The 19,332-nt window shown below is 32.1% G+C and overlaps 1 protein-coding gene across 1 annotated transcript in view; it reads right to left on the bottom strand.

Annotated features, from left to right (window-relative positions):
- Positions 1 to 6,557: 6,557 nt before the first annotated feature.
- LOC145126778 (protein FAR1-RELATED SEQUENCE 5-like) overlaps positions 6,558 to 19,332 on the bottom strand; it is a 55,503-nt gene continuing 42,728 nt past the window's right edge. Inside the window, exons 2-7 of the mRNA XM_079062078.1 lie at positions 10,110 to 10,144; positions 9,584 to 9,686; positions 8,460 to 9,264; positions 8,088 to 8,346; positions 7,402 to 7,971; positions 6,558 to 7,178 (exon numbers count right to left, since the gene is read on the bottom strand). Coding sequence (XP_078918204.1) covers positions 6,558 to 7,178; positions 7,402 to 7,971; positions 8,088 to 8,346; positions 8,460 to 9,264; positions 9,584 to 9,686; positions 10,110 to 10,144 — 2,393 coding nt within the window. The remainder of the gene's footprint in view (positions 7,179 to 7,401; positions 7,972 to 8,087; positions 8,347 to 8,459; positions 9,265 to 9,583; positions 9,687 to 10,109; positions 10,145 to 19,332) is intronic.

Raw genomic sequence — 19,332 nt, 5'->3', positions numbered from 1 at the left:
TACAACAAGAATGACTTATATATGTTCTATTCATATATGAATATAACAAAACATATTCATATGAGAATAAAAAAATATGAATACATGTTTTATTCAAATATTCATTCGTGAATATGTATGTTATATTCACATATGAATAAAACATAACTTGCTGCCATACATACATTATTCAAATGTGAATATAACAAAACATATTCATATGAGAATAAAAAAATATGAATACATATGTTTTATTCAAATATTCATTCGTGAATATGTATGTTATATTCACATATGAATAGAACATAACTTGCTGCCATACATACATTATTCAAATGTGAATACAACAAGAATGACTTATATATGTTCTATTCACATATGAATATAACAAAACATATTCATATGATAATAAAAAAATATGAATACATATGTTTTATTCAAATATTCATTCGTGAATATGTATGTTATATTCATATATGAATAGAACATAACTTGCTGCCATACATACATTATTCAAATGTGAATACTACAAGAATGACTGATATATGTTTTATTCACATATGAATATAACAAAACATATTCATATGAGAATAAAAAAATATGAATACATATGTTTTATTCAAATATTCATTCGTCAATATGTATGTTATATTCACATATGAATAGAACATAACTTGCTGCCATACATACATTATTCAAATGTCAATATAACAAAACATATTCATATGAGAATAAAAAAATATGAATACATATGTTTTATTCAAATATTCATTCGTGAATATGTATGTTATATTCACATATGAATAGAACATAACTTGCTGCCATACATACATTATTCAAATGTGAATACAACAAGAATGACTTATATATGTTCTATTCACATATTAATATAACAAAACATATTCATATGGGAATAAAAAGATATGAATACATATGTTTTATTCAAGTATTCATTCGTGAATATCAAATTCATTTATCTTCTACTTACTATTGAATGAAGGTAAGAACACTAACATTTCCGATAAAGATTCACCAACAATGAGAGAAACAAGATCAATGCAGAAAAATCAAAAAGGTATAAAATACATATCATATCTTATAAATGAATATTCTATATTCATTTATGAATATAATATATTTTCTTTGTAAAATGTATTTCAAATTTATTTATCTTCTACTCACTCTTTCATGAAGGTAAGAAGATTTGTATTTCTGATAAAGACCCCACAACTATGATAGAAACAGATTTGAAGAGGAAAAATGTGAAAGGTACAAAATTCCTATCATATCTAATATATTCATATATGAATAAAATTGTATATATTAGTTATATTTTTGTAATAAATAAATATTAATAAATCAACGAGCATATATCATATTCATATATCAGTAACTTATTCAAATATTATATGTTTTCATTTCCCAGATAAAAAAGAAACAAAAGTACCAAAGAAAATAAAGCATCAAAGCAGAAAAAGTCCATCAAAAAGGAAAACTCCTGAAAAACAACAACTACAAGATTCAGACTCTGATTTTGAAAGTAGTCATCCATCGAAGAAGGCAAAAAAAAGGAGTCACCAATCAAAAAAGACAAAAAAATACCAATGGTAAAAGAATTTTACTCAATGAAAAACAGATGTTCACCAGAGGCATTACTATCTATAATCCTTGGGATGAGCAAAGAACAAAAAGAATTTGTAAGATCTATAGGCTTTGGAGCTTTGTTAAAAATGAAAATCACAGATATACCACTGAAGCTGGGATTTTATGTTCTTCAAAAATTTGATTATGAGAGAATGGTGATAGATATTGAAGGAAAGGAACTGAAAGTAACAACAGAGTCTGTTCATGACATGTTGGGCATACCAATTGGTGGAACCAAACTTACACAACTGGATCAATGGCCTAAGGATGATACAAGTTATGATGAATGGAAGCAACAATTTAAAAAAGATTCAATCATCCGAGTGAGTGCAATAAAAAATGTTATTGTTTCTACCACACAAGCTGATTTCAATTTCAAATTGAACTTCTTAGTTCTTTTTGTCAACACGTTTTGCGAGTTAACATCAATGGGAAGATACAACCTGTTTCCCTTGAGTTATATTTCAAGAAAAACAGATATCAGCAACATAGATTGGTGCAGCTATGTTTTGGACTGTCTTGTCAGAACAAAAAACTCATACATACCATACTCAGATACCAGCTTCTTTGTTGGACCTTCAGCTTTCTTGGTGGTAAGTTATTATAATGTTTATACTCAATTTTTAATAATATTGATTATTCATAAACTAATAGCAAATATTCATATATGAATAAGAAAAATATATTTGTTTACACGTAATGCTTTACATTACTTATTCATATATGAATAAGTAAAAAATAATATTACTTGTTCATATATGAATATCAATTAGTTATCATTTATGTGCAGTTGTTCTATGCTGATAACATCCACTCAGAAGCTTTAACAGTAACACGTAAACGTCCAACAATTTGTTATTGGAGTTCAGAGAAGATTAGATATCCAGAGACATTTGAACAATAAAAAGGTAGATTTGGACTTGGAGAATTAAACGAAGAATTTGTTAATGAACAAGATGAAGGAGATACAGATCTCGAAGACAGTGATTCTGATAAAGATGAAGATCATTCTGTTGAGGTAATTAGTTTGAACATGTTAATAATATATGATTACATTAAATTCTACTCATACTTCTTTTTATTACATAGGCATATGAATCAAAAATATCTAAAATGCTTAATAGTTTCGAGAGGATGAAGGAAAAGTTGAATTCAAAGCTCAATGATGCGATAACAAAGTTCCCTGAAAAGGAAAGTTTTAGGATTTTCGAAGAAAAGATGACAAATATAATTGGTGAAGAAAAAACAGAAGGCACAACTATTTTTGAATTTCCAAGTAATCAAACTGGATTTGAAGGAATCAATTTGACACCAATAATCTGTCAAAAAACAAATGATCAAAAAGAAAATGAAGATAAATAGGGAAATGGTGAAGAAGACAATGATAATGATAGAAGTCAACCAGAAGAAGATTATTTGCTTGATTCAAATGAAGCAGAGAATGAAAGAATAAAGAATTATGGAGATAATAATCAAAAAGAAGGTGAAACTGAAGTAAAAGAGAAAGATGGAAAGAACAATCAAAATGACAATGATGAAGAGAAAAAAACTGATGATAATGAAGAAACAAATAATCATGAAGAGACTATTCAACAAACTGAAAATGAAAATTTGTTGGATAAAGTTGTTGACAACATTGTGGACAATGTCCTTGGAATTGGAATTTCAAGTTTAAATAGTCAAGAAGATGAAATCTGGAATCACTCTGAAATGAAAACTATTTTCGATAATATTGATATAGGTAAATTTTGTCTTACTTTTATTTTAAAAAAATATATAAAAATATTAATACACAATAACAATTTTGTTTATTAAATTTTGACCAGGGTCACCAATAAGTACAGGTAAAACTAATAGTCTTGCAGAAAAGGAAAAATCAGAAGGTGTACATGAACAAGGAACAAAAGTTGAAAAAACAAAGGGAGATGATACAGGTAAATGAATGATTTAAAATATATTACAATATTTATATTGATTTTTTTAATAACATTGTTTATTCATAAGTGAATAATACACTATATAAATGAATAAAAAATAAAAAATATTTATATATGATGTATATGTTTCAGGCAAGAAAAACTCTGAAGATAGAAATAAAGGAGGAACAAAAGCTAAGAACACGAAAGATGGAGGTGAAGATAAACATACAGAAACTGAGAAAGGAAATGCAGAAGATAAAGGTAAATAGTTGAATCACTAATAAATGAATATAATAAGTTTTATTATTCACAAATAAATAACGCAATATAAAAAAATAAAATTTTAATAATTCTTATTCATAAATAATGATATGCATTACTTATTCATAAATGAATACATTACTTATTCACATATGAATTACTTAATCAAAGTTCTTTATCTTTTGAGGAAAGAAAAAGTCAGAAAATGAAAACAAGAAAGGAGAAAAAGCTGACAAGACAAAAGGAAATAAAGGAGGTAACAATTTGGATAAACATTTCAAAATATAAACTCAAATATTATAATTAACTTACAACTATTTATATGATAAATCTCCTGGCATGCAGATACTCATCCAAGCTTTAGTCTAGGTCTCAGTCAAGATTCAGATCAAACTTCAAGTAAAAAATCTAATGAATCTTCACCAAAAAACCACTTACAAAGAAACAAATCAAAGACGACCATCAGAAGGTTGTTATCAGATTAGCAAAGAAAAATGTTCTTAATCCAAATCCAATCTCTGTATCAATTCCTACTAAAGTAGGACCATCAAAGCATGATCTGGATCAACCAAGAGAGAAGAAGCTTGCTGATGCTTTCAAATCATCTTTCAAATGCAGAATAACAGACACAAAACCCAAACTGACACATCAGGAGAGTATTGTCTGTAAATGGTTGTTCAACTTACAAGGCAATACATCGTAAGTAACTTTATTTTATATACATTCATATATGATTATTATATAGATAATAATCTATGACATTTTGATTATATATTTGCAGAGATGTGGTTGTCCAGACAAAATATGGTCAGATAACAGAAAGAGCAGTTATGGAAAGTCTATATGCAAACACAGAGATTTTTGGAGAAGTTTTAGACACTTGGTCTAATTTACTTAACCACCAAGAACTGGATAGGGATTTTGGAAAATTACCATACAGACTCTTCTTGAAAGTTGGAGTTTTTGTAAGTTTATGTTCTAACCTTAATTCCTTCCTTATTGATAAATGAATACACCAATATGATGTATTCATTTATGAATATTATATTTTTTACAACTGAAATTCAAATATGATTATACAAATATGATGTATTCTTTAACATAATTATATATATTCAACTGAAATTCACATATGATTATATTGGTTACAGACTGCTTATCTAACTTCAACATTGTCTGATGAAAGAAAGTATGAAAAATTCAGGGAGAACTTTCATGACAGTACCAATGGGTACAAAAAAATCTTGAACATAAAAGATATTGACATGGTATGTTAATTAAAGTTGTTTTTTATATATATTTTATCAACAAAATACTTACCATTATATACATAAAAACAGGTATTCTTTCCAGTTGTTAGAAGTGCTCACATTTTTGTGATTGTCTTCAACTTAAAGAAACCATCAATTGAAATTCTAGACAATAGTGCAGTTGAGGGGGATTATGAAGGGAAATACGGAGTAATATTGAAACCTTTGGTATGTACTCAATTCACAACAACATAAAAGAACCAAATTATTACATATCTAACTTTTATTTTATTTAATGATCAGAAAAATTTGTTTGTGAGATACTTTAAAGAAATAAACCATCCAAGAGCAAATGCAATCTCAAAAGAAAGTATCAAACCCCAACGACTTGAAATGTCATGGAGAACAGTTAAAAACAAAGTTGATTGTGGGGTCTTTGCAATGAGACATATGGAGACCTTTATGGGACAACCACTCTCAAAGTGGAAACCAGGTCTTCATAAAGAAAGTGCAATTCAGCAAACTACTTTAGAGAAGCTCAGGCAAAGATATGCACACATAATGCTAACTTCTGAAATTAACATGTTGAAGGCTAAGGTGTTGGATCTTGCTAAAAAATATCAAAAAGTTGAATTCAAAGTGCGTACTGATCATGCATACAAGGCTATGCAAACAATTCAAAAAAGGTTAAAGGAATATTGATGATTGCTTGTGAAGATGAAAGAATGTTGAAGTGTGATGCTATAGAACAGTTTGTGTTGAAGATGAATGGATTTGAAGTACATGTAAGATGATTCTGCGAAACAAGTTTTAAATGGTTTGTTAAATGTTATTGAACATCGTTTTAATATTTTGTGAAATGCTTATGAACAGCTTTTATTATCTTGTGTTGAATGATTATGTAATAGAAACAACTTCTCTTATTTCTGTCAGTTTTTTATATTTAAATATTTTCAAAGTATATTTATGTTTATTCATAAATGAATACGAATATGATATATTCATTTATGATTAAATTATGAGTAATATGTCAGTATAACAAAGTTCATATATGAATATAACAAATTTCAGATATGAAAATAACTAACTTATTAGTAGAAACAAGTTTGCTTATTTATGTCATTTTTTTATATTCAAATATTTTCAAACTTTATTTTTATTTATTCATAAATGAATACGAATATGATATATTCATTTATGAATAAGTTCAAAGTAATATGTTAGTATAACAAAGTTCAGATATTAACATAAAAAAGTTCAGATATGAATATTACTTATTTATTAGTATAACAAATTTCACATATTTGTATTCATTTATGAATAATTTACAATATCAATATAACTTATTTTATAGTAATTTAAAAAACAAATATCGACATATCAATTTACCATATCAATATAAATGTGTATTATTCATAAATGAATATTATTGTTTATTGTTTTTATCTGCATATATTCATAAATGAATAAAACCAAAAAACATAAAAAAAAAACTAAAAAATCCCTAACTGTCTTTTGCTGATTTAGCAGCTCCAACTCTTTCTGGACAAGTACGTAAATTGTGTGGAACTCGTTTTCCACATCCTGAACACATTCTATGTTCTTTTTTAGAATTTTTATATGCTACTTCACCTGCAGTTGGAATTCTTTTCTTGATTCTAGAACCTTTATTGCTTTGAACTTCAGGAACATGAATATTATTCTCTTCTGGAATAGGAATAGTAACACCCAAAAGCTTGCATACGACTTCACCATCTGTCTTGATTTTCAATCCAGGAGAAATATAATCACTCTCAAATTCCTTCAACAACATTTGTTGTTTCTCGGCAAACAAAGCCAATCTCTTTTTGTCATCTCTTACAATATCCAAACATGATTCAAAACTATAATATGAATCATTGACTAGCTTTACATTCTCACAATCACCTGAATCAGATTGAACAGAACTAAAACGATAATTTCTTGATATCACATCCTTTCTCCATCTCTTCAAAATGTACCTTTCAGGAATTTCTTTAACACCACATCTCATCATTATTGTAAAAGCATGTCTGCATAAAACACCCATACGCTTAAAATGATCACAACTGCAATTTATTTCTTTCTCTTCAGCTTTTATTTCAACCTGATACAAAAATAAAATTTACACATTTACATTCATATAAGAATACTCATATCAACACTCATATATTCATATATTCATATAATATTCATATATTAATATATTGATATTGACATTCATATATGAATATTGATATTCATATATGAATATTGATATTCATATATGAATATTCTCATATTCATATATAAATATTATTACATTTTTCATAAAAAACTAGTAAAATTACCTTAAATTCATTTTTAAAATCACTTTTACTATTGTTGTGCTGCACAATGTAAACTTCCCAACCATCTTCAATACCAACATATGAGTATGTACAGAAAAAACATGCTTTATATATTTCTTTTTGCACCTCAAAAACTAATGTACTTGTATAAACCTTTGATGCTTGCAGTTCTATTTCTCGAGGTGTTTGCATTTTATATGATGCTTTCTTTGATGTCTTATCAAGCTCTCGTTGAGTATTCCTTTGCTTTTGAATGGCAGTGTCGTAATTCATCATGAAATTCAAAAGTAAGTTCCCACTTTCTGAGTATGTATTAAAGAATGAATTCATACTCTCTGACCTCGATGTAGTCTTCATCAAACCACACATTGGAATATCACTAAAATATCCAGGTATCCATGAATCACGTATTGTAAACATGTCTTTAAACCATCTTGTGTCTTCAAGATTGAATTCCTTCATAAGCAAACCCCACTTCACCTCAAAAACATCAGGTTTCATATTAATGTCCCAAACAAGCTTCGAAAATCTTTTTCTAAAGTCTGTGTTCGTAAATAAATCATCTGATATCTGTATTAAAATAAAAATATTCATAAATGAATCAATAATAATAAGTAAAATAACAATCAATATTCATAAATGAATATACTAATAAGTAATATATTTGAAATATATTAAAATAATACCTTTTTCTTCAACTTTTTCATTATATGCCACATACATAATCGGTGCTTTGAATTACGAAACACATTCTCAACAGCTTGTTTTATTGCAGCATCTTGATCGGTTAAAACAAGTGTTGGTTCTTTCCAATGAGTTTTAAGAAATGCTTTAAGCAACCAAGAGTAAGACTCAATGCTTTCATTGCTTAGCAACCCAGATCCAATAGTAACCGATTTTTTATGATGGTCAATAGCAGTAAACGGAACAAAAACCATTTGATACCTAACACACACAAAAAAATGTTCATTAAAGTCAATTTTTGATGTATTAATAAGTGAATATAAAAATATTCATATATCAATAAGCTATAAACAAAACTAGATAAAATAACTTACTTGTTTGTTCGGAAAGTCGCATCAAACGAGATAACATCACCAAATTCAGCATAATATGTCTTCTCCATTTCATCAGCCCAAAACATACAGTCCAAAACATCATCTTGACAATTAAACTCAAATGAGTAATTTGGATAGTGAGCTCGACGGTCATTCATTGTGTTTACTATCATTTGGGCATGTTTATAACCAATAACCCTGTTGATATCTCTCCTTAAATTTTTATAGTCAACTACTTTGGGCTTTACAAACTCATACCCACCTCTCAAACTTGCCCTCAACTTATGAGCCATAGTTGGAACTATTTTTGATGTGGAAGCACGCACAATAAACTCTTTTTCTGAATATGACATTTGTCTCGCTTTTTTTAAATCGCTTCTCTTCTCAAGTGGATGGTTGTGAAGTTCATCAAACTGAAAAACTTTATAATCTGGAGTTCCATACACAAATTCAAATATAATCTTTGCTTGACAACCAATAGCTCTTGAATTTGAATTTCGTTTCCTCCTAACACCACTTGTACCTAATGTGTCACAAGATTTCTTTTTCTGTTTACCACCACGATTACATATAACATGTTTCTTCTTTATAATCTTGTTATCAAACCTTGACTGTGTGCTCAGTCTAACATCAAAACCACCAATTTCAGCATACTCAGAATACATTTTGATAGCCAACTTTAATGATTTGAAGATTAAACCCTTAAATGGAATAAGTTGAACAGGTACATCTGGCTTATAGACATGTTCTCCAATTATATCATCACAATATTGCGCATCATGTACTGAACTTGAAGATTCACCACCTAAAATAATAATGCATGAATAAAACAATAATATATATGAATACATGAAACTCATATAAATAAAACAAAAAACATTCATATATGAATAAAACATTCATATACGAATACATAAAATTCATGAGGATTCAAAATATATAAAATAAAACATAACTTATTCATATATGAATAAAACGAAAAAAATAATAAATTCGAAATTACAATTATCACACGTTTATTCATATATGAATAAGACAACAATTTATTCATATTAACATATTCATATGTAAATAAATGATAATCAACAAAATTAAAAACAACAAAATAATTCAATAACTGATACCTTCAAAAAATGAGTTCTCAACATCTTCTTCTTCACTCTCACTCATAAAAGAATACAAATCACCATCAATAACACTAGAATTCGACATAATATACCAACTGATCTATATAAATAAACAAAAACAATCTTAATATCGAATATATCTCACAAAAAAAGTCGTAAAGATGAAAACCTGGTTAATTTCGAATATATCTCACCTCAACGTACAAAATATTTGAAAGAAACTTAAATCATATATGATCAGATGATGTAATTAAGCAATCTCTCTCAGTATAGAGCGTAAAAACTACAACGATATATCCGATTAAAAATTAAATCAGCTCCGATTTGAAATAAATATCTCAAACTACTTAACAAAAATCCGATGAAATAACTCCAATACATATTCGAAACTTGATAATCTTGATAATGAACTCCGATGAAACAACTCCAAAACGAAGATAATAAGCGTAATTCCAAACAAATTATAAAAAGCAATAATCTTGATAATGAACTCCGATCTATCCGATTCAAACGATATACATACCTGATCAAATCGGAAACTGAATACGAAGTAGAAAACTGAAACACAGATGCGAAACTTCACGATTAATGGAATGAATACGTATAATTGCTAACGAGTTATATAAAGAAAATAATCTTGATAATGAATTCCTCATATCCGATTCAAACGAGCTAAAGATATCATCAAATTGGAAACTGATAACAACGAACAGGTAAGTTCTATGTAAAAAAGTTGCTAATTTACAAAGATACCCTTAATGAAAATGGACACGCGCATTTTTTTTAATTTGAACATGTTAGATAAATGATTGGCTGAGAATGATTCCCCCATTCTCAACCTTTTTTATTTTCTCAATTGAACTTACCTCTCTCTATATATATATATATATATATATATATATATATATATATATATATATATATATATATATATATATATATATATATATATATATATATAATGCCTTTATAAGACTATATGTAGTCTTCTCATTGATAATGTTGTAAGATACATCCTTAGCCAATGATAATCTTACCACACGTACTGATACAATAGATTCCAATCCTTCTACTTCATCTCTTCAAGTTTCTTTTATGCCAAGGATTTGTGTAACCTATTCTGAAAAGGGTAATATTTGATCTGTATTCTTCAAAATTCGAAATCATGACCTTCAAATGGGTTGATCTTAACATCCTCATCTTCAACCTTAACTCTGTTACCAATTTTGATGGTTTAAGCATATCAAAAAAGGAAATAATTTCAAACAAAAAGTAAAATATTCAAACAAAAAAGAAGAACACAACCAAATTATGTGGTAAAAGCGATCAGAGTGATCGGTTACAGCCATCAGCGACGACGAGAAAAAGATGTTATTGATTCTATTGAATGGATTTTTTAATACATACGGTCAAAGGGGATCATCCACACACACACACACTCACACTCACACTCACACACACACACACACACAGACACACACACATATGTATATATATATATACACACACACACACACACACTTAATAACCGATTTAAATATTTATATTTTGACTCTTTTTGTTAGAAAAAGATATCAAATGGTTAAATGAGTAGTTTCTGGGAGGATATTGGAATGGGAGACTTGTTGTTTTAATTATGGTTCCGAATATTTGTTAATTGGAATAAAAAAATTAATCAAGTAAACTCATTTCTTCTTATTCATGCATGACATGATTTCTTGCATAGACGCCTAAGAGGGGAAGGGATAAATATGGATAACAATGATGCTGACTGTACCGAGGATCACTTTATCCATCCCCAATCATATCCACATCTCCCCCATACGTATCGATGAATAAAAATTTATCACCATCTACATCTGCATCGGAGAATGGAGATCCAATCAAGGAACCAAATATTTTCCTAGTTATAGAGTTACAACTTTTACGTTGATAGAAAATAAAACTCGTCTAATTACTTCAACATAAGTTTATTAATTTTACAACCATGATTTAAAATAACGTAGATATCCTGATACCAGAATTCAAAATCAAGACTCTATTTTTTACCAACTACAATGAGAAATATGGAAAGATCCATAATGCCAGAAAAAAATCATAACATATGGTTACAAAGATATGGAACTCTATTTTCCAACGCAAGAAATAGTTATTCATTTGGAGATTTCTAGATGACGTTATGCTTGTTTTTCTTACAAATTATTGGGTTGACAGATTTATCTGAATGTTAAACCAAATTTAGTGAGAAATCTAGGACTAACCAGAAAATCAAAACTTATGTATAGTATATGGTTTAAAAGATGTGGAAGTATTCGATGCAAGAAATGGTGAATCATTTGGATATTTCTTGAAGACGGTATACTTGTTTTTCTACATGTAACAACCTGAATTTTCCTTCCATCATCGGGTGCAGGGTTCCATTAAGTTTTACTCTTAACTAACCTTTTCTTGATTTAAAGTTAGATTTTAGGAGTATAAGGGCCTAGGAGTCATTTTATGATACTTTGAGGGCCAAATGAGGAATTTGTGGAGTATTTAAATGTACCTAACCGTAGTATCTGGGTTTGCAACCCTATTCGCAGCTAACAATTCCTAGAAAGAGCGCATGCGAGTGTGTGCATCATTCTAGGGTTTTGGTGATTGGTCAAGTGAAGGTGGTGGATTCTTGAAGTTTTGAAGCATCATTGGTGTAGTGTCAGGGTCATTTCTTCTTCTCATCTTGTTCTCGGAGTTTCTCATGAATTTCTAGAAGGTATGTTGATGTTCCTTCGAGTTATTTTTTTGTTCATGTGATGTATACTTAAGAGATAACCATGAATTGTGCAAAATACATGTTGTAGAGTGCAAAATCCATCATGTTTATATAGTGATGTATTATATAATAATTAAATGAGTAAAATTATACATAATAATATGGAATGGGAAATGGCCATTTGTATATAACTATAATTAATTAATAATACGGGGGAATATTTATAGAGGGGCAAGGGTAGTGTTGGCTGTACGAGGAAAGCGAAGTAGTGTTGGCTCTAAGAGGAAAGCCAGATAGTGTTGTCTTAATGAGGAAATCTGATTAGTATTGACTCAACAAGGAAAGTCAAATAATGTTGGGTCTATGAGGAAAGCCATTCAAATGGTTTTTCTAGACGACCAATTTGACACATGGTTCACCAAGGATGGGTGAAATAGAGTGATTTTGGCTCTACGAGTAATGTCACGTGCAAACATCATGTTTGAGTGGGATGTATAATGATGGAAATACCACTATTACCACTCTCGAACGACAGTGCATTGTGCTTGTACATGCATTATCTGAGTAGCAGACATTACAAATCACAGACAATGTTACAGGTGAGAGTTGCACCCTACATAGTGCATTGGACTGAGTCGGTCACGTTTGTAGTAAAAGGGGTTGTTCCTTTTGGGGTTAATGATGTAGGGATCCATATATGATGAAATATTGTTACTATTAATTACAACAACGAATGAGGATAACTAATTACAATGATAAAATATTAATAATAGTAAACATGACGAGGAGCGAGGATAAGTAATTATAAAGATGAAATATTAATAATAGTAATTACACGAGGAATGAGGCCAAGTAATTACAATGATGAAATATTAATAATAGTAATTAAGACGAGGGGTGCTGATTACAAATATGAAATATTATTAATAGTGATTACAATAAGGAATGATGACAAGTAATTAAAACAATAATAATAATGATAATAAAAAATATTATTAAAAATACTAAAACGATGTTAAGTGACGCTGATGATAATTAATATTTAATAATTATTATAAGGATGATATTATTATGAATGTTATGATATTATGATTGGCTCACTAAATAGTTATTAATACATGTTTCTTGTTGTTTTCCATGTTTGTCTTGTATTGGTTTAGGTTGCTTGATAGTGTGGCTTAGTGAGGTTAGGATCCTTTTGGGTAGTTTATTATTTTATTTAGCTGATACCACTTGGGCTTGTCATGGTGGTCACTTTGGTATTTTGAATTGTTAAACTTTAACGGTTTCCAATTGGGGTTGTTTTTGAAAGTGAGGTAACATTGGCGATTGTTTTTGAAATTTTTGATTAAAGACTTCTGTTGCATGTTTTCTATGAAATGGTACTTTAGAAAAAGAAAACTTTTATGGTGAAAATCACAACGTTACATTACAAGTTGTCACGTGGACTGATTCATATGAATTTTAAACTTATGTCAATGAAAAATATGGAATAATCCATGTAGATAAATTTTAATTATGTATCATATATGGTTGGAGAGATATGGAAATCTAGTTTCCAGCACAAAAAAACATTGAGTCATTTGATGTCACACCTCCGACCAACGGAGGAAACACCAGGGTAACGACGTAATTAATGGATTACAGACAAAGCATACATTGAATAGTATTCAAATAATAATATATTACACTACCAAATAATTTTGTCTTACATCATTACAACCGTAGTTAACATTAAAAGTATAAAATAAGGAATCCATAATATTCGGGGATGAAATGTCAGCTCTTTAGTTACCTGAGAATACATGTATTAGAGATACGTCAACAAAAAATGTTAGTGAGTTCTACATGTTTTGACATTGTGTACTTTTATGACCAAAAATGTATTTTATATAAATATATTTAAATATCAATTATATAAAATAAAGATACTTTATCAACTAAAAAGTATAAAATAAATTGTTCATACCCTTGTCATCTCATGCAAGTAAAAATCGTCTTGAAGGATTTACTAAGTATTATTCAAATTAATCCATTAACCGACACTTATCCATTTGAGAAAAAACATTCCCACTACATAAAATCTTATTTCAACTCATATGAGTATACAAACCATGTATAAGTACTATTTCAATTCTATATGTGCATTGAAACAAATTTTGGGGTCTATAATGATCCTATAACCGAACTATGGTGTAAAACTCGGTTTCGAAACGCTTCATTATTCGGGGTCGTGGCCCGATTATTAGTTATCATAAGGCTTCGGGCCTTAGGGGAAGAGACAATTAGACCCTTTTTGGATAAGGGTTTTATAGATTAGGTGATCCGAGAGTTCGATTATGTTTCGGGGCCCAAGGGTATAACTGTCACTTGGCAGGTCGGGCCTTTATGAATTTTGGGGTTTAATTTTGGGAAGTTTTTAGGAAAAGAAGATTTAATAGAATGGTAGAGCTTCTTATTACCTTTCCATGGATATAAAGAATGTCGGAAATGGAGTTGGATCGAAGGAGTTACGGCCATTTGAAGTTAAGAGGGTTTGGGACTTAGGCTAGTACGCAAGGCGTAGTGGAAGGATTGATCACGGGTAACCTTTGAGTACATCGGGCGTACTTTGGAGGACGCACGGCGTACTCCCTACAGTTAGAAACCCTAATTTTTAGGGTCTTACCCCTAGTTAAGCTTCTTTTGTCCCTTGAGCCTTTCCTCTTAACAGCCTTCATACCTTCTAAACCCTAATCTTGACTCTTTAGCCACCTTTTTGGTGTTTTTGAGCTCTTGGAAGGAATCTTGGTGTCTTCTTGTGCATTTTGAAGAGATTAAAGGTTATTGAAGAATCATCACTTGGAGTGGAGCTTGGAGATCCATAATTGACACCTCTTTTGCAATCCATTGAAGGTAAAAAGCTCTTGTCTTGACATCTCTTTGAGTAAGATCTAGTTTGGGGTGATTTATGTCATATTTTGGTCTCTTTGGTTTTTCCTTATGAGAAAGAGTTGTTCCAGGAGTTTGGTCACTAGATCTGGACGTTTTAGGGGTCCCAAATGTATAAAAATATAATCTTGATGGTTGATAGTTACCATGCATGTGTATTTGCCTCTTTTGTTGAAGTGGTGAAGCTAGGGATTGTATTTCGGACCCATTGAGACATGCAAAAGCTCAAAGTTAATGACTTTATGGATTAAGTCACGTATTGGGGCAAGTTCTAAGCGTTAGATGTTTTGGCTTAAAGGTTTAAGACTTTTCTAGATGGATTAAGAGTTGGCAGCATACACGGGGTGTACCTCCTGGCACACAGTACGTACTGGGTCAAAACCCTCATGAGTTGGTCAAAATCCGCAATACGCTGGGCGTGCCAACTGATTACGCAGGGCGTACTCAGTCTTTTTGGACTTCCTTGACTTGTTGACTTTTTGACCTTTGACCAGAAGTTTGACCAGAGTTGTCCGATGGATATTTTGGTGCCTTTTAGGAAATTGAGCTTTCTTGGATTAGGCCCATGATGGGTTTTATGCCCAATTTGTAAATTGGGCAATATTGGGCTTTTGTTGCGATTGGTTTGGGTTTCGGATTTTGGGCCAGAGAGGAAAGGGTAAAATGGACTTTTACCCTGAGTATTGGGCAAACGGGCTAGGTTTCCAGTTATGGGTTGAGAACCAATTATTTATTTGGTGTCATTTGATGTTGTTAGCATGGGGATTTTCCGGATTGGCAGTCTGAGCTTTTATCTGTGATATTCAACAGCTTGAGGTGAGTTTTCTCACTATATCCATGGGTCGAAGGCACCAATGACAACCCATTTCTTGTTATGTGGAATGATTGTCGTCTTTGTGATAATTGAATGAAAGACCATGGGGTGGATCATGACACTTGTGTGTAAGACCGGGATTTGGCCCTCGGTATCGCAAGGAAAGACCATGGGGGTAGCCCATGGCACTCGTATGTAAGACCAGGATGTGGCCCTCGGCATTGCAAGAAACGACCATGGGGGTAGCCCATGACACTTGTATGTTTTCGTATGTGGTATTTTGGGGAACTCACTAAGCTTTGTGCTTACAGTTTATTGTTTATGGTTTCAAGTACTTCTGGTACGAAAGGGAAGGGCCCGACATGACTACACTGCATCCATTCATGTTTCCGCAATGTGATGATTTTTGGGATTTTACTCTAATGATTTTTTATTATAAATTACTTTTGAATGTTTTAATGAAAGATAATTGGTGTTTTGGTTTAAATTAAAAATGAAATTTTTACCGTTGATTTTCGGGATGTTACAAGTTGGTATCGGAGCCTTGGGTTGAGGGATTCGGGCACACTCTCGGGTGTGTCTGAACTCAAACTGAAGGTTTGGTAAATTTTTCATAAAATAATTCTTTTAAGAAGTTTCTAATAAAAGAAAGGGGTGTGATGCGTGCAATCGGCCGAGCTCAAGTAAGTGATTCCCAGAATACCCATACATGTTTGTTATGATTATATGTTATGAGAATTGCATGCTAGGATAAGGCTAGGGATACTTTCAGGAATTCCATGATAGATTGGCCTGATATGTGATACCTTGTAGCCTAGGATGAATTGGATGCTAAGCTAGATTGGGAATATTTATTGGTAATAGTAATTGCTAAGTCTATGTTTTAAATATTGTATACGGTTAGGATCATATAGCCCTAGAATGATTGATTTGGCCTTATTTCATGTTCCTCGTTTGGTTGTAGTCCTAGGGTAGAGTCTTTTATTCGACAGACTATTTGATCCTGTATTGTGTATAATTTGCATGCATAAGGCAAACGAAAGTGAGAGTGGAAGTTCCTAGCATGAGTTGTAGTATGTGAGTTTGAATGTTCTTTGGTTATTCTATGGATTGGAGTGCTATTGCACAAATGTTGTTTGCTTTGTGCTTTGTGGAACTCTTAAGTGATGTGAGTTAGCTATTAAGTGAATATGTTAAGTCACATGTAACAAAGGTTGAATAATCTCAGAGTGATGGATTTGACCCCATTGCGCAACTCTCATTTGAGTCTAACCGTTGTAGGGATGAGTTTTTTACTCGAAGGATTATCTAAGCTTTGTTACATGTGATTGTATTCATAAGGTGGTTAACTAACATTATGGGGAGTTCTTCAACAACAGATGGTGGGGTGAGGTTGGAAACCTAGGAAGCCTAGGAAGTGCTTTGGTGGGTTTAGTTGCGTTGTTTAGTGAGCACTTGGTGTATCAGTTTGACAAGGTGACTTGGAGGATTCGAGATGACTCTTGAGGAAAGTATGGATAGTGTGGAAGGTAGTATCAAGCCCGTACTACTGAAAGCAAAGGATCTATACTCGAATCGAGGGGAATCAGGGAGAGTCTAAGAATCTTGTTGGATGAGGATTCTTGGGTACGTTCTAATCATTTGTGTGATTGTTGTCAGAATGGTGACGAGCACGCATGGAGAAGGTTCAGGTTTTGGTTCAGGCTCGGGTGATGAGCCAATTGGTGGGAGGACTACCAGGGTTCCGAGTTCGCGCTGGATTGAGGAGATGGAAGGTGTCTTCCATACTAGTCCCTATCCCAAAGAAGCCAAGGTTCGGTTTGCCTTGGATCTTTTGCATCATGCAACAAGGAGTTGTTGGGAATTGATTGCATAATCTATTATGCTTACTGAGTTGGAGACTATTTCATAGGACGACTTCGTGACCTGGTTTAGGATAGAGGTTGAGCCAGCTATCGTGATGCATCCATTGGCGAGGGAGTTTGGGGGTGTCAGGCTGCAAGACCCTGAATGAGGTGATTGCTGGAGCCCGTGAATAGGAAATTGATCTAGAAGACCTCGGGAAGTGTAAGACAGAGCAGGTTCAGACCGCAGTGGGCGATGCGAAGAGGCCCACGACTTAGGATTCACTTTTGGGAGGCCATCAGGGTCGGGGCCGTTGTGCCAAGTGTGTGAGTACCTATAAGAGAGGATGTCGGGAGACAGGTCGAGGATGTTTTAATTGTGGGCATATGGGTCATTTTAGTTGGGATTTCCCTCGAGAATCGGTTTCGATATGTTTTCACTGCAACCAAGTGGGCCACAAGAAAGTAGATTGTCCGGAGTTGATGAGAGGAGCAGTGAGGACACCTGCTCCAGCCACTCTGAGGATTATTGATGGTCGCGAGCACATGATGGAGGCTTCTCTGGTGAGAAGCCAAGCATTGCAGCCCCAGGCCGAGGGGATCCGAGTTCCATTAGTTGACATCGCAGGTACGTGTTGTATTCACTTCCTTCATGCTCTTATCAATAGTGCTTATGATTATATGTTTGTGTGTGAGATGCTATATGGATGTATCTAAGTTTCCGTGTGGGATTATATTTTCTTCATGATGGTCTAGACATCTTATCTTGAGAATCTTCATATGCCGTTTTTCATACTGAGATTCGTGTTTAGGGGAATGTCGGGGTGAGCCAGATTTGGATTGCAATGTGGGAGGCATTGGTTATCGTTGGGACTAGTATGAAGTGAGAAAAGATCAGTAGTTGATTCGGTCTTTAGTCGTTTTGGCAAGGATTCAAGAAATTCGCCAGGTGGACGCGTCGGGTTCGGATGCAGGGTATGTAGGGGTTCCTCATGTGTTCGAAGAAATAAGGAATGGGTTGAACGTGGGCGTAAGGACAGAAGTTTCCAAGACTCATACTTTTGTATCGTGGTCAGTTGCAAGTCCGCATGGGAAATACCCTGAGTACAAGTAGGTCGTGGAATCAGTTGGCTACCCTGAGTTGACATTTGTAGTGTTATTCTTCATTATCCGATAAGACGTCGAGGGCTTGTAGGGAGTCAGTGGGAAGTGTTTGGGATTATGGAGCTCGTTGAGATTTCGTGAAGTATTCGTCTAGTTTTGGGAAGATGTGTGATCTCTAGGATTGGCTAGTAATGGAATGTTAGTTCTTGTAAGCTCAGGTTGGCGACAGTTTGAATTGTATGGTTGCGAGATGGATTGGAAACCCATCAAATCTTGAGGATTGGAAGGGTGCGGTCGAATC

The sequence above is a fragment of the Lactuca virosa genome, chromosome 7, assembly GCF_052849685.1.
Source record: "Lactuca virosa cultivar CGN04683 chromosome 7, Lactuca_virosa_CGN04683_v6, whole genome shotgun sequence".
Lineage (NCBI taxonomy): Eukaryota > Viridiplantae > Streptophyta > Magnoliopsida > Asterales > Asteraceae > Lactuca > Lactuca virosa.
Note: the sequence above shows the minus strand (reverse complement) of the source record. Positions and strands in the feature narration are given on the sequence as shown.